This window comes from Trachypithecus francoisi, unplaced genomic scaffold (genome assembly GCF_009764315.1).
Source record: "Trachypithecus francoisi isolate TF-2019V2 unplaced genomic scaffold, Tfra_2.0 Lachesis_group1, whole genome shotgun sequence".
Lineage (NCBI taxonomy): Eukaryota > Metazoa > Chordata > Mammalia > Primates > Cercopithecidae > Trachypithecus > Trachypithecus francoisi.
The window spans coordinates 57,705,455-57,719,694 of NW_022681454.1; the positions used below are offsets into that span (position 1 = coordinate 57,705,455).

At 42.0% G+C, this 14,240-nt stretch overlaps 1 protein-coding gene across 3 annotated transcripts in view; it reads left to right on the forward strand.

Annotated features, from left to right (window-relative positions):
- The first annotated feature begins 1,403 nt into the window (after positions 1-1,403).
- G3BP2 (G3BP stress granule assembly factor 2) overlaps positions 1,404-14,240 on the forward strand; it is a 30,616-nt gene continuing 17,779 nt past the window's right edge. For 2 of the 3 annotated variants that reach the window (XM_033214410.1, XM_033214413.1), the window contains exons 1-2: positions 1,404-2,151; positions 13,158-13,276. In XM_033214410.1, the coding sequence (XP_033070301.1) occupies positions 13,182-13,276 (95 nt within the window). In that variant the 5' untranslated portion in view covers positions 1,404-2,151; positions 13,158-13,181. The other variant, XM_033214411.1, reaches the window with a different exon arrangement.

Genomic DNA, 14,240 nt, shown 5'->3' on the forward strand with positions numbered 1-14,240 from the left:
CCTCTGTTGAATCAGAAACTTAGGGAGTGGGGCCCAACAATCTGTTTTAACAAGCCCTACAGGTGATTTCGGTGCACACTAAGGTCTGAGAACCTGCTCTAGAGAAAGTTTTGCACCTCTGCAGCATGATACATGGTGAACAATATTTATAATAGCATTGCATAGAAGGGCTCCAAACCGGAAACACTTGCTTAGTCAGCACTAGGGCAGATAAGTAAATTGCGGCAATTACTAGTACAATGGGAGTATTCTATAGTTTGCCTAAGGGTATGGACTGTGGAGGCAGATTGCCTGTGTTTGCATCCCAGCTCCAGTGAATAGTAGCCGTGTAGTCCTGGTTAAATTACTTGACCTCACCAAGCCTGTTTCCTCATCTGTAAAATCGGCATAAAAATAGCAACTGCTGGCCGGGTGCGGTGGCTCACGCCTGTAATCTCAGCACTTTGGGAGGCCGAGGCGGGCGGATCACGAGGTCAGGTGTGTTGCGGACCAGCCTGGCCAACATAGTGAAACCTCGTCTACTAAAAATATAAAAATTAGCTGGGTGTGGTGGCACGCGCCTGTAGTCCCAGCTACTAGGGAGGCTGAGGCAGGCGAATCACTTCAACTCGGCAGGTGGAGGTTGCAGTGAGCCGAGACCATGCCATTGCACTCCAGCCTGGGCCTGAGAGAGAGACTCCATCTAAAAAACAAAAAAAGGAACTAGTTCACAGGGTTACTGTGAGCCTTAGAAGGCTGTGTAATTACAAGAATGCCTGGTATATAAGTCCAGTATATTAAAAGACAGCCAGCATGTATTTTGATGCTTTAAGGAAAAACATCAGGTTCATTTCATTGAAGTGATGGTCTGCCCAAATATTTTGCATATAACAATATCTTTAAGCAGTCTAAAGATATTGTAGACTTTGGAGGCCCTAATGTTGGCATTGCCTCTGCCAATATTTAAGGTATTTGACATATTGTCTTCACGTGCCAAATACCTTAAAAATGCCCTTATAGGACTGCGAAGAAAACTGATGAAATGTATATGCCTGCGTCCACCATGTTTAGTTCGAAAGCATTCATTAATGTATTTTTTCCTTTCCATTTCTTTGAACATTTTCTCAGTCTTTGATTCCAAAATTCCTGTGCTATCTCGGTATTCTCTGAAAACACTGCCAGACTTAAGATGCAAAGTGTCTTCCTTGACTACAAGATTTGGCTTGGCTTTTTCCATGAAACAAGGTCACCAGTGTCTCACCCTGGGGGCAAGTCTGGGCTTAAGGCTAGAATAGGACTGTAATCCTGATATTTCAGGCCTTTTAGCTTTAGCATGTAAAATGCTTTAGTATGTATTGATATTTAGCCATGCCTAAATTCGTAACAAGCACACAAAGAAATAGTCTTTTCCCCCTCTGTAAAGCCCTTGTCACATTCTTCCTTTACTGCAGGGCCTCTTGGTGGGGCTTAAAACCTAGGATGGGTTAAATAAACAATGTAGGTGAGTTTAGTGTGTAAACAGCTGAAATCACCGGCTGCATTTTAAGCTCGTCTACAGCAGCAACCTGCAGACACCTAGTTCAGAGAGATTACTGAATTCCCTCCTTCCCATTAATAAAAGGGACCGGAATATCAGTCTACAAAAGACACTGCGTTGCTGCGAACCAGCTCTCGCTTGCGCGATCAGGAAGAAGGGCGGCAAGACTGGAGCCTCGGGGCAGGAGAAAGGCAGCCTGCTTGTGACGTCAAATCAGCGGACTCTTATCTTGGCTTTAGGCCGGTTCCGGTTCCCCGGCTTTCCGGGCGCGAGCGTGTGCGAGCGCGGTAGCGTACTGCGCGTGCTCCGCAGAGGGACACGGGAAGGTTGGGTCCGGTTCGGGAGGAGATGCGTGATTGGCTGACGCTGTGCTCGGGGGTTCCCTGGCCCTTTCGGCAGGGGTAAAACAATAAGAGGGGGCGGCGGCAAAGGGGGCGGGACGTCCCTGGTCCTTGTCGCTCGTCGCAGCGCCTGGCGCCCGGGAAGAGGTGGTTGTGAAGCAGACGAACTCGCGGCTCTCCGGCTTCCGAGTTGTTGGAGGAAGGGGGCGGCGAGCAAAAAGAACCCGCCGCACCCGGTCCTCAGCGACTCTTCTGACCTCCGCGCGACGTACCCGCCGGCGCCGTTGGCTGGAGGTGTGTACGGGGGCCGGGAGGGGAGGTCGGTGTGGTGGTCGGAAAGGGACATTTTCTTCGCACTCCGCGGCGCGAGGTAATCGTCCGGTGTGTGAGCCCGGGAGCCAGAGGTGTAGCGGCAGAGACATTGTTCTTGCCGGCTCCCTACGCTGCCGTGTGTGCGTGAGAGAAGACCAGTCTTTCCTCTAGGTGAGGGGTGGGAGGCCGCCTGGGAAGGGAGGTGACCCGCGAGCGTCTTGCGTGCAGAGGGCTCCGAGGGCACAGGTGGGGTTGAGGTTTGTTGAGTATGAGGTGGCGAAGTAGGGGGGCACGCAGCAGTTCCCGAAGGCGCGCTGATGGAAGCTTAATACAGGAAGTGTGGGAGTAGGCTTTCTGGAGGGGATGTTTTCGAGTCGGTAGCCCACCGTTCCTGTTTCCGAATCGTTTTCGGCTCTTATTCCCTGTTCCTTCGGAGCGGGGAGGCCGTCGCCGCCCCGCCCGTGGGGGAGGGGAAAAGAGGTTTTGTCGGCAGAGGCAGAAGCGACGCAGATGCGAAAGTAGCGGCCTCCGGGCACCATTTCTGTGCACGGAAACAGAATCCGGGTTTGAAGGCAGCCGCCGCTTGGCTTACCCAGTACCTAGTGTTCCGTAGTCTGTGACCACCCCCCTCCTCCCCTCCACCGCGGGTTTAATCCGAACGTGTTCGGATACTGGAACTGTAACGTGCGCCTTCTTCGTCCCCCTCTCATGCAGACGATCCCTTATTGACCCGGGAATGACTTTTGAGGGATGGGTTCCCGCTTTTTTGGGGGTGGGGGGACAGAAAGGAACATAAACTTTCCTAGATTGTGTTGATTTTGTTTGTGGAATCTGATAGAATTTTCCCTGCGTCTGTAAAAGCAGATTTCTTAAGATGGCCCTGTGCCGCTTTGGGGCGAATATAGATTTTCGTCTACAATTTCCTGCATAAAACAATTTTTTCCCCAAGACATACTTAATGTTGTAACGGATTTGGGGGAGGGGGGAGAGTGCCTTTTCCTTCCTAACAACAACAAAAAAGGCACGTGCACTTTTAGCTGGAATAGTAAAGTTGTCCTTTTCTTCCCCTATGATTGTTGTGGGATATTAACTTGGATTAATGTACTGTGGTTTTAGGTTCAAGGCTCCGTACCTTGTTCTAGTCTTTCAAACGTTAGCGTTGCAGGTACCTGGATCTAGGAACCATTAACTGCCGTTAAGAGAGCCCTGGTGTACTAGAGTGGGAGATGATGGCAATTAATCTCCAGCTCCATATTTGGCAGTTAATATAGCCTTAGGCATGTGAACAAAGTTTCTAAGTAAACTTTTGGCCCTGTTAGGATCCAGTGGTCCTTTTGATAATCCAAGATTCATGGTCTTAGGAGATACACGGTACGATCAGTTTGAACCTCTTAGGATTGAATTACCGTTTCTTTAGCAGTAGTTACATTTTTCTTAAATTTTTAAGATTACTCATATGGGCCTTTATGTTATGATTTAATCTTTACAAACTAACTCTGAAAAGCAGTCAAGGAATTGTAGGAATAATAAGGACCTAGAATGAATTGCTTACTAAGAGCTGTCATGGTTCAGATTGATATTCAGGGTCGAAATATTAGTAATAGTGAAAAAACATCATGAGTGAGCCAGAATGCTTGTGGGATGGATGGGGATAAAAATTAGAAGGTAAAGAAGAAAACACGTTATTTGATAATTTCGTGGAGTAACTAACTTAACTGTTCAGTTGGCAGCTAAGCAGTTGATTTGTCAGCAGGCAACTCTTGGTTTGAAGAAAGTGTTGGCACTGTCTCTTTAAATTCTGAAAACTTCCCTTCCTTATCCTGCGAAATTATCGCAGTTTATTACCCATAATTAGGATTGAACATTTTCCCCCTAGATTGCTTTAAAGAGACTTTGCACATATTTTGAGTGAATATGGAGACAGTGAATGACTCCTTTTCAGTGTTGATTTTGAAAGGCACAAACTAAAGTGTTGCGTCTGGACTTAAATTCAGTAGAATTTAATGGACAAACATGACCTAGTTACTCTCCACTGGTAGACACTTGTTTAATATCCGATAGAATAAATTGGTCCAACTCCCTGGCCTACCTTCAGAAGCAATAGAATTAGTTTCTTGACTGTTGTGTTTCCACTTAGTTTTATCTTCTAATTTCCAAGTATTTTACCCTATCTTGAAACCATAGGTGTATTGAAAATGATTCTTGGATTTTCTGTTACTGCCCTGCCGTATTCCTTTTCACTCTTCTCAACAGTTTCACGTGAGCTAACAATTGCTTGTTTAAAATTAATTTTTTGTGTTGTTGGAAGAGCTGGCTGCTCTTCCAAAGCGGTTGTTCCTAACCAAAGTGTAATGAAAACATCACTAGAGTCAGGAGACCTGATTTTGAGTCTTCTTTCTTTTTACTGTAACTGAGGGACCCCAAACACCTTTCCTTAGGCTCGCTAAACATCCTTTTCTGTAAATAAAGATAATGCCCTATTTTAAAGACACAAAGGAAAATAGTAGGTTACTTGTTAAACGTTACAACATAGTATAAATACATGCTTTATTTTTGTGGACAGCAAGCATTTCCATTTCTTAATGCTTGGTCACTTTTAATAGCTTCTGAGTTTCAAAACTAGCCTCCCTCAACTTCTGAGAAGGACAGAAAACATAAACATCTTTGGAGCCTGAATAAGAGATTTAGTCCATAACTTACTTTTATTATTTATTTGTACCACTATAATTCTTAGATCCTTGTGAAGCTTTCATTCAATGGTGTGCCACGAAAGATTGGAGATCATTTCTTTAAAAAGGTATAGTGTTCCTTAGATTGTTCAAGTTACTTTAAGCAAAGACCATCTGGAATTTCAGAAAGTTCCAGTATTAATATGCATTTAGCTGTTGCAAATGGATATAGTCCATGGTTCAATTAAAATAAATAAACCTGACTAGTTTGAGCCCAGCTATGAATGAGGGACTCCAGATGGGAAAGGGGTAAGTATCCTATAGTGGAGATAAGCTGTGTTTTAGCACCCACATAACCTTTGGTAACACGATGTAGTAAAGAGAACTGCATCCTACTACTAGAGGTCTTACTCTTTTTATAATAACTAATATCAAGTACTTACAACTCAGCTCACTGTAACCTCTGCCCTGTGGGTTCAAGCGATTCTCCTGCTTCAGCCTCCCCAGTAGCTGGGATTACAGGCGCCTGCCACCACACCCAGTAACTTTTTTCTATTTTTAGTAGAGATGGGTTTCTCCATGTTGGTCAGGCTGGTCTCGAACTTCTGACCTCAGGTGATCCACCCATCAGCCTCCCAAAGTGCTAGAATTACAGGCATGAGCCACCGTGCCTGGCCTCTTTTTCCTTTTGTAGTTTCTGGTACATACAGAGTAGCCATAAAATAAATGTTGAATTTATTTTGTCTAACCCATTGACTCAGCTTGTGGATGGGAATGAATGAAGTAAGACAAAGGCCCCGAGAATGAAATTGCAGAGAATAATAACAGGTAATTAAAATATTTGTATAGAATTTGATACAGGAATGAGAAAGTATATAGTAGGAGATAAATTTGAAAGGTTGGTTATGACATTGAATGTCAGACTGGATTTCTGTGCAGGGCCTTACATGCCAAACTGAATGCAGTTTTACTCTGTACAGTGTACACTACACATGATACAAGGGCTTGAACGACTTTTGAAGAATAACTAAAAGGTCTGAACAGTGGGAGTGTAAAGGAGGGCACAAATTCCAGCTTCTGAGTTGTAAGGATTTCACAGTTTAAGTGGCAAAGCTAAAGGAGGGGAGAAAATCATGACTGAGCTTTCAGGTTGAGAAGATTATAACGTGACACTTTTAACAGAAATAAGGAAATAGCTTTCTTTGGTGCATATGTGTGTTGGGACATATGTAGGTCATTTCTAGGTATTCAGTATGTGGTGACGAATGTAAAATTTGAACATATGGTATAGACTAGATACATGTTTAGGTAGACATGAGACCGGAAGCTGAAATTGCCAGGTTAGAAGACAGAACCTTGAGAACTTCTGTGTTTTGATGAGAAGGAAAATTTGCCTTATAGAACTCTAGAAGAGTTCAGGAGGAGGTAGTCAACATTGATAATGCAGATGAGTGGAGGACTGAGAAGTCATTCGATTGTTGAGAAGAATTGTGATGTTTCCAGAGAATTGCATTCATGGGAGAGCTGAGTTATAATATTTGAGAGGGGAATAGAGAGAAGATGAAGACAGGTGTACAATTAGTAATTTAGGGCAGAGTATGATCAATAAACTGCCATGATAAAGGCCAAAAGTACTTTAAGAGTTAATAGCAAAGAGTTATATTCTGTTGAGGAATTCAGTGGGAGTAGAAAGATTTTCAAGGGGACAGGATTTCCGCTGGGCCCAGATAAATGCATAGGGTTTCAGTCATTGCAGATAGGAAGGTGTGGAATGAGTATTGGAGAAGTCAAAAGTCCTGCTTCTTGTTAACAGACTTTTAGGATCTTAGTGTTGGAATGGCCTAATTATACTTTTTTGGATGTATGAACTCCCTTACTATGTTTGTGCCAAATCATTCAGTTAGTCTCTGGAATACCTGTAGTGACTGACTACTTGTTAAGTAGCTCTATTTGACATTTGGACAACTCACGTTATTTTTGAGTTATGTTGAACCCAAATCTACCTTCTTATAATTTCCATTCACTATATTCCATTAGAATTTTCAGCTCATTTTAGATATTACATCTAAATTAATGTAGCCTGAGATTGATTGTTTTGGAGACAGCCCCGTTATACTAGTGATTCACTGAACTTTAAATGGTAAACAAAAAACCTAAATGTTTCTTGCCTAAAAGGTGACATTTTAATCAAAGTTTGAGGAAAGGAGAGTGATAACTTTGGTTTGTTTTTTTTTTCCCGTTATTTTGAAACTGAGGAAATATAAATACATTGTAGGATAATGAAGTTTAATGTGACTTTCTTTTCTAATCTAAATGTATGTCTACCAGTTCTCCACTCCCTCTCATTGTATATTATTTACAATGTTCCACTCCCTCTCAATGTGTATTATTAACAGATTCAGAAAATACGGTGACAAATAAAGAGCAATTTTCTGTGAGAGCTGACGTACATGTGCTTCAGGAATTAGTCTAGGCAAATGCAGAGGAAACGTTTTAAGAAACAGGAATGAATAAAATATTTGATGAAGATTCACAGGGATTTTAGGTGCAGTAGGCAGAGTTGGAGAGTAGAATGCCTCTAAACTATACTGGATAATGTTTTTGGGTTTTTTTTTTTTTGAGACAGTTTCACTCTTACTGCCCAGGGTGAAGTGCAATGGTGTGATCTCCGCTCACTGCAACCTTTGCCTCTGGGTTCAAGCAATTCTACTGCCTCCGCCTCCTGAGTAACTGGGACTACAGGCGCGTGCCACCATGCCTGGCTAATTTTTTGTATTTTTAGTAGAGACGAGGTTTCACTGTGTTAACCAGGATAATCTCGATCTCCTTACCTCGTGATCCGCCTGCCTTGGCCTCCCAAAGTGCTGGGAAGTAGGCATGAGCCACTGTACCTGGGCTTAGATTATGTTTTCATTTGAACAAGTAAAAGACGGATATGTTCATGAGAGAGCTTTGTCTGTGTATAGAGCTAATGTAACAGAGAAAATCTTACATTGTGCATTCCTGTGTGAGACTCTCCACATTTTCAGGTGTCACTGGAACAAGTGGGGTGTGATACATTGTATTTAACTTTTTCTAAAAAGATTGGTAGGTGAGGCTAACAGCCACCTTATTGAAGATGGTGATTATCTTTGAAGTTGCTGATCTAACAACTTTCTGAGGATTTCTTTTTGTGTATAAGTATCTTTTAATGTTGGGTATCTTTTTTTTTTTTAAACAGGGTCTCACTCCTGTTACCCAGGTTTGAGTGCGGTGGTGCCATCTTGGCTTGCTGCAGCCTCGACTTCCCCGGGCTCAGGCATTCCTCCCACCTCAGCTTCCCGAGTAGCTGGAGCTACACTTGTGCACTACCATGCCTGGCTAATTTTTTGTATTTTTTAGTAGAGACAGGGTTTTGCCATGTTGCCTGACCTGGTCTCAAACACCTGAGCTCAAGCGATTCACTCACATTGACCTCCCAAAATATTGGGGTTACAGGTGTGAACCACTGCACCAGGCCTCCTTGGCTATCTTTATAGAACTGTGTAGTCTTGTTGGCTTGACGAGGGATTGCTTCTCAATTTGTAAATTAGGAAATCGAGATCCAGTAAGGTCATGACTTTTTCATGGCCATAGATAGATAAGATAGTCGAAACCTTTTACTCACTCCCATGTTCAGAATTTTGTTTCATTTTGTTAACTTTTTTTAAGAAATGGAAGGTCCCAGATCTAGAAATGGATTACCTGTAAGGTGCTTTGCTGTGAAGAATAAAAATGGCACAGTTCTTTCTTTTTGTAATCACTTTTATTCTGAATGTGTAATTTGACTTTTTTCCTTTTTCTCAACCTTCTTACATACACTGACGGCGCATGAATTATAAACGTGAACTTTATATTACTTACTCAATTTTCATGGTCTTATTTACTGTAACTACCCAAACGTTTGATGGTTGATCTCTAGTAATCATTTTCTGGTTGATTTCTATCAATTATGTTTTGGCTCTCTAAATTCTGAGTCGGTTCAAATCGGAGTTAATGGTTAAAGAAGTAACTGATGTAATTAGTTGAAACACTGTTCTCTCAGTAAGTCTTAATTTTGTTTTACCATTCCTGTGGGAGCCTCCTCTGCACCTTAAAAGCTCGGCTTTCTATATAACCTGTTATATATGCCTGTTTGTTTAGATTTTACCAGATGAGCATTGCCTTACTTATATACCATTTGAAGTTAACTTTTCAAGTTACTGCCTTCCAATAGTTTTAATAAGTATTAATTTATTGAGTATCGATAAATCAAATATTCTACTGCCCTTCCCTCTCTGTTCTAAATTGATGATATCTTGGCCATTATACTTTATTGACCATGTAGATAGTGGGCAAATTGAAGCTTTTTTTGAACCTTGTTACACCAAATCTTTAGAGCATTTTGACCTGTGATACTGGTATGTGTATTCTGTACCATTTTATTTTGGTTTGAGAAACAAATATGTAAGTGACAAAAATGATAGATCAGTATGTACTCTATGAATATGGTGGGAAATTTGGGATAAATGACAACAGTGTTCCTGTAGAAAATCCGGAAATATAGAGAGAAGAAAACAATAATCCCCAAACCTGGAAATTCCTAATAGTATTTCTGTCACTGTCAATTTAAAGAAAACTATTTTGTGCATAGTTATTTTGTCCAGAGAGTAATGTAGTGTTTTCCCATGTGTTAGTATTATTTTACTATCAATTTTTATGGTGTTAAAATACATATAATTTCCATGTTTTAGTTACCTTGTTAAATTTTACTCGGTAAGTCTACTGTTCTTTACCCACCCTCATTATTCAAAATAAAAATGTTAAGTTGCTTAGCTGTGTGTGTGTGTGTGTGAGATAGGTCTCGTTCTGCCAGCCAGGCTGCAGTGCAGTATCCCGATCAAAGCTCACTGCACCCAAGATCTCCTGGGCTCAAGCAGTCCTCCCAAGTAGCTGGGACCACAAGTGTGCACCACCGTACCTGGCTAATTTTAGATGGGGTTTTGCCTTGTTGCCCAGGCTGGTCTCCTAAGCTCAAGCAGTCTGCCCACTTCGACCTCCCAAAGTGCTAGGATTACAGGCATGAGCCACAGCCCATTGCTTTGTTACTTTAAATGTAGCATATGAGTCCTTTTTGCATTAGGGTTGTTACCCTTATTGGGAGTTTTCAGTTTTCTGGAATATCAGTGGCACCTGAAATGGCAGTTTTTGGACCCGCTCTTTGTGAATTAACTATTTTTGAAAGCAAGTGAAGCATTATGGAAAATTTTAAACAGATTCGGGGATTTTTGTAAATCAAGTTTGAGAGTTTCAGAAAGACAGAGGAGGGATAGTTAGTTGGAAAGGAAGAAACAAGGAACCTAAAAACATAATGTAAAAGTTGAATTGTGAGTCACTAGAATTATATAAAGCTACACTCTTTATTTGTAAGCTCTACTATAGTTGGTATTTGATTTTTATTGAAAATAGCATCACAATTTTAATAACTGTGATGCAGGACTGTCTCTGAAATTGTTTTAGTTATTTAAAGTAAACATACATGGAAATTTGTTTTTTATTTTCAATTTTTTGTATAGAGATGGGATCTCTCTGTTGGCCAGGCTAGTCTTGAATTCCTGGCCTGGAACTTTCCTCCCACCTCTGCCTCCCAAAGTGCTGGGATTATAGGTGTGAGCCACTGTGCAAGCCTGCAGTGTTTTCTTGTCTTTGTTTGTTTGTTTTGAGATAGTCTCGCTCTGTTGCCCAGGCTGGAGTGCAGTAGTGTGACCTCAGCTCATTGCAACCTTTTGTCCCCCAGGTTAAAGCGATTCTTGTGCCTCAGCCTCCTGAGTAGCTGAGATTACAGGTGTGTGCCACCATGCTCAGCTAATTTTTTTTATTTTTAGTAGAGACGGGGTTTCACTATCTTGGTCATGCTGGTCCCGAACTCCTGACCTCAAATGATCCCCCTGGCTCAACCTGAAGTTTAAGCAGGAATTAATCAATCAGTTTATTTATTGAGATGGAGCCTCACTGTGTTGCCCAGGCTGGAGTGCAGAGGCACGATCTTGGCCCACTACAACTTCTGCCTCCTGGGATCAAGCGATTCTCTTGCCTCAGCTTCCCAAGTAGCTGGGACTACAGGCGCCGACCACCACGCCTGGCTAATTTTTGTATTTTAATAGAGACAGGGTTTTACCATTTTGGCGAGACTGGTCTCAAACTTCTAACCTCAGGCAATCCGCCCACCTTGGCTTCCTAAAATGCTGGGATTACAGGTGGGAGCCACTGTACCTGGCTAAGCAGAAATTTAAACTGCATCCTGATTTACCCAATAGATACACACTTAGCTATTGTGATTTTTTTTGTTTTTTGTTTGTTTGTTTGTTTGTTTTAGTACTTTTAAGTGTAATAGGTCTTTTTAAAATAAAACAGGTGGACTTTTGAAAATAAAACAGGTGGCTGGGCACGGTGGCTCACACCTGTAATCCCAGCACTTTGGGAGGCTGAGGCGGGTGGATCACAAGGTCAGGAGTTCAAGACCAGTCTGGCTAACATGGTGAAACCCCATCTCTACTAATAATACAAAAATTAGCCAGGTGTGGTGGCACGTGCCTGTGGTCTCAGCTACTTGGGAGGCTGAGGCAAGAGAATTACTTGAACCCGGGAGGCAGAGGTTGCAGTGAGCCAAGATTGTACCACTGGACTCCAGCCTGGGCAACAGAGCAAGACTCCATCTCAAAATAAAATAAAACAGGTTATATTTCATATTTTTCTCTCCTCCTAATCTCCAATTTCTAATGTTATAATTTTGACTGTTCTGGGGACTGTATTCTTATAGTAAATGCTGAGAAGTTTTGTTTGTGGCTCACACCTGTAATCCCAGCACTTCGGGAGGCTAATGTGGGAGGATCACTTGAGGCCAGGAGTTCGAGACCAGTCAGGGCATTATAGCAAGACCTCGTCTCTGCTAAAAATAAAAGTTAAAAAATTTTTAAAAATTAGCTAGGTATGGTGGTGCGTGCTTATAGTCCCAGCTACTCAGGAGGTTGAGGTGGGAGGATCACTTGAACCTGAGCCTGAGCCTGGCAGTTGAAGCTGTCGTGAGCCATGATTGCACCACTACACTCCAGCCTAGGTGACAGAGCGAGACCCTGTCTCACAAGACAAAAAAGAATTGTTTTTATTTCGTGCTAGTTGTTCTTGTTAGTTTTAACTTTGAGGCACATTATCATAGCACCAGTTTTTGCTTGCTTATATTTCTTGACAGACTATAAACTCCTTGAGGGTTAGAAACTTACCTTGTTCACCAGAGTATTTCATTTATTATAAACAGCATCTCATGTAGTTAGATGCTTAATTAGTGGAAAGAAAGATTAGAGAGACATAATATCAAAGGTAAAAAATGATTATCTCTAAGTACTGAAGTTATAGCTGGTGATTAGTCATTGTTACTATTTTGAAAATGGTGAAATTAATTCCCAGAAGGAAAGAGAATACAAAAACACAAGTCATGGCGCTTTGCTATGAGTGTTATCTCTGAGTCTTAACTTGTGCCCTCTGTCTTGCTTCCTAGGATAAAACCACTGCAATCCAGGAATGTAGTAGATTTTGGTCCCCAAAGGAAAAAGGCACTGTGAATAGAAGGACTTATAATTAGTCTGAGGCAGCATTGGACCTCTTGGGAATAAGAAATAACAAAGATGCTATTTTCCTCTACTGAAGGGTAGGGAAGTCAAGAAAGAGAGACAAAGGGAGACACAAATGTTGGAGGTTACCTTATGGATAGTAGTTAGTAATGTATTGTTTTGCTGTTGTAAGTTACTTTTTTTTATTTGAGATGGAGTCTCGCTCTGTCACCCAGGCTGGAGTGCAGTGGCGGGATCTCAGCTCAGTGTAAGCTCTGCCTCCTGGGTTTATGCCATTCTCCTGCCTCAGCCTCCCGAGTAGCTGGGACTACCAGCGCCCGCCACCTCGTCCGGCTAGTTTTTTGTATTTTTTAGTAGAGACGGGGTTTCACCGTGTTAGCCAGGATGGTCTCGATCTCCTGACCTTGTGATCCGCCCGTCTCGGCCTCCCAAAGTGCTGGGATTACAGGCTTGAGCCACCGCGCCCGGCCGGAAGTTACTTTTTTAATAGTGGCATTAATTTTGGTCTCATTTGTGTGGCTAAGAAAATTCAGGTTAGTCTGATGGTAGTGAGTTATCAGAACTTATTAACATTAGCGTCACTAATAGGTATACAACTCCCCACTGCTAAATTTGGCTAAAAAGAAAATTTATTTCTTGGTGGTTGATGACAAAGATGACTTTTTAATAGTTATTCTTGTGTTTGCTCCCTCAGCATTTGACATTGTGCAGCAAAGAAATGGTTATGGAGAAGCCCAGTCCGCTGCTTGTAGGGCGGGAGTTTGTGAGGCAGTATTATACTTTGCTGAATAAAGCTCCAGAATATTTACACAGGTAAATTTTAAACAAATAATTTGGTATTGTTATCTATTTTTTTTCTTGGATATTACTACATATATTTTGCATTTTCTGTCTCATTATCTGACAATATGTTTGTAAACATGTCTAAACTGTATTCAATATTTTATTCATTTGATGGTGGAAGTGTTTTTGACTGCACCTCACAGTAACAAAAACACTTTATGTCATATTCTAGTACATAACACGTTCATGTATATATATATGCACATACTTGCATGTACTCTAGTATTTTACTTTTAGAGTCATGGTCTTGCTCTATCACTCAGGCTGGAGTGCAGTGATGTGATCATAGCCCTCTGTGGCATCAAACTCTTGGCCTCAAGCGATCCTCCCAGCTTGCAGCTTGCCTTCCCAAAGCACTGGGATTACGGGCATGAGCCACCAAGCCCAGTCTTTATTTCATTAAAAAAAAACAAAAAAAGCCTTTGGGGGTGGGTGGTGGAGAACTATATAAAGTTTACACGAGGCTGGACGCAGTGCCTCACACATGCAATCCCAACACTTTGGGAGGCCGAGCAGGTGGATCACTTGAGGTCAGGAGTTTGAGACCAGCCTGGCCAATGTAGTGAAGCCTCGTCTCTACTGAAAATACAAAAGTTAGCTGGGCGTGGTGGCAGGTGCCTGTAGTTCTAGCTACTCAGGAGGCTGAGTCGGGAGAATTGCTTGAACCTGGGAGGTGGAGGCTGCAGTGAGCGAAGATTGTGCCACTGCACTCCAGCCTGGGTGACAGAGTGAGGCTTCATCTCAAAAAAAAAAACAAAACAAAAAAACCATATATTGGGTTTGACCAACTAATGGGTTCCAATATGCAATTTGAAATCAGCAGCTTAAATCTTTTTTTTTAAAGTTATCCCAGTGTTGGGGAATGGATCAGTTAAATGATTATACTGTGAAAATTTGTATTTCTTCTAATCTGTAAAATAGTATTCCTTTGTAA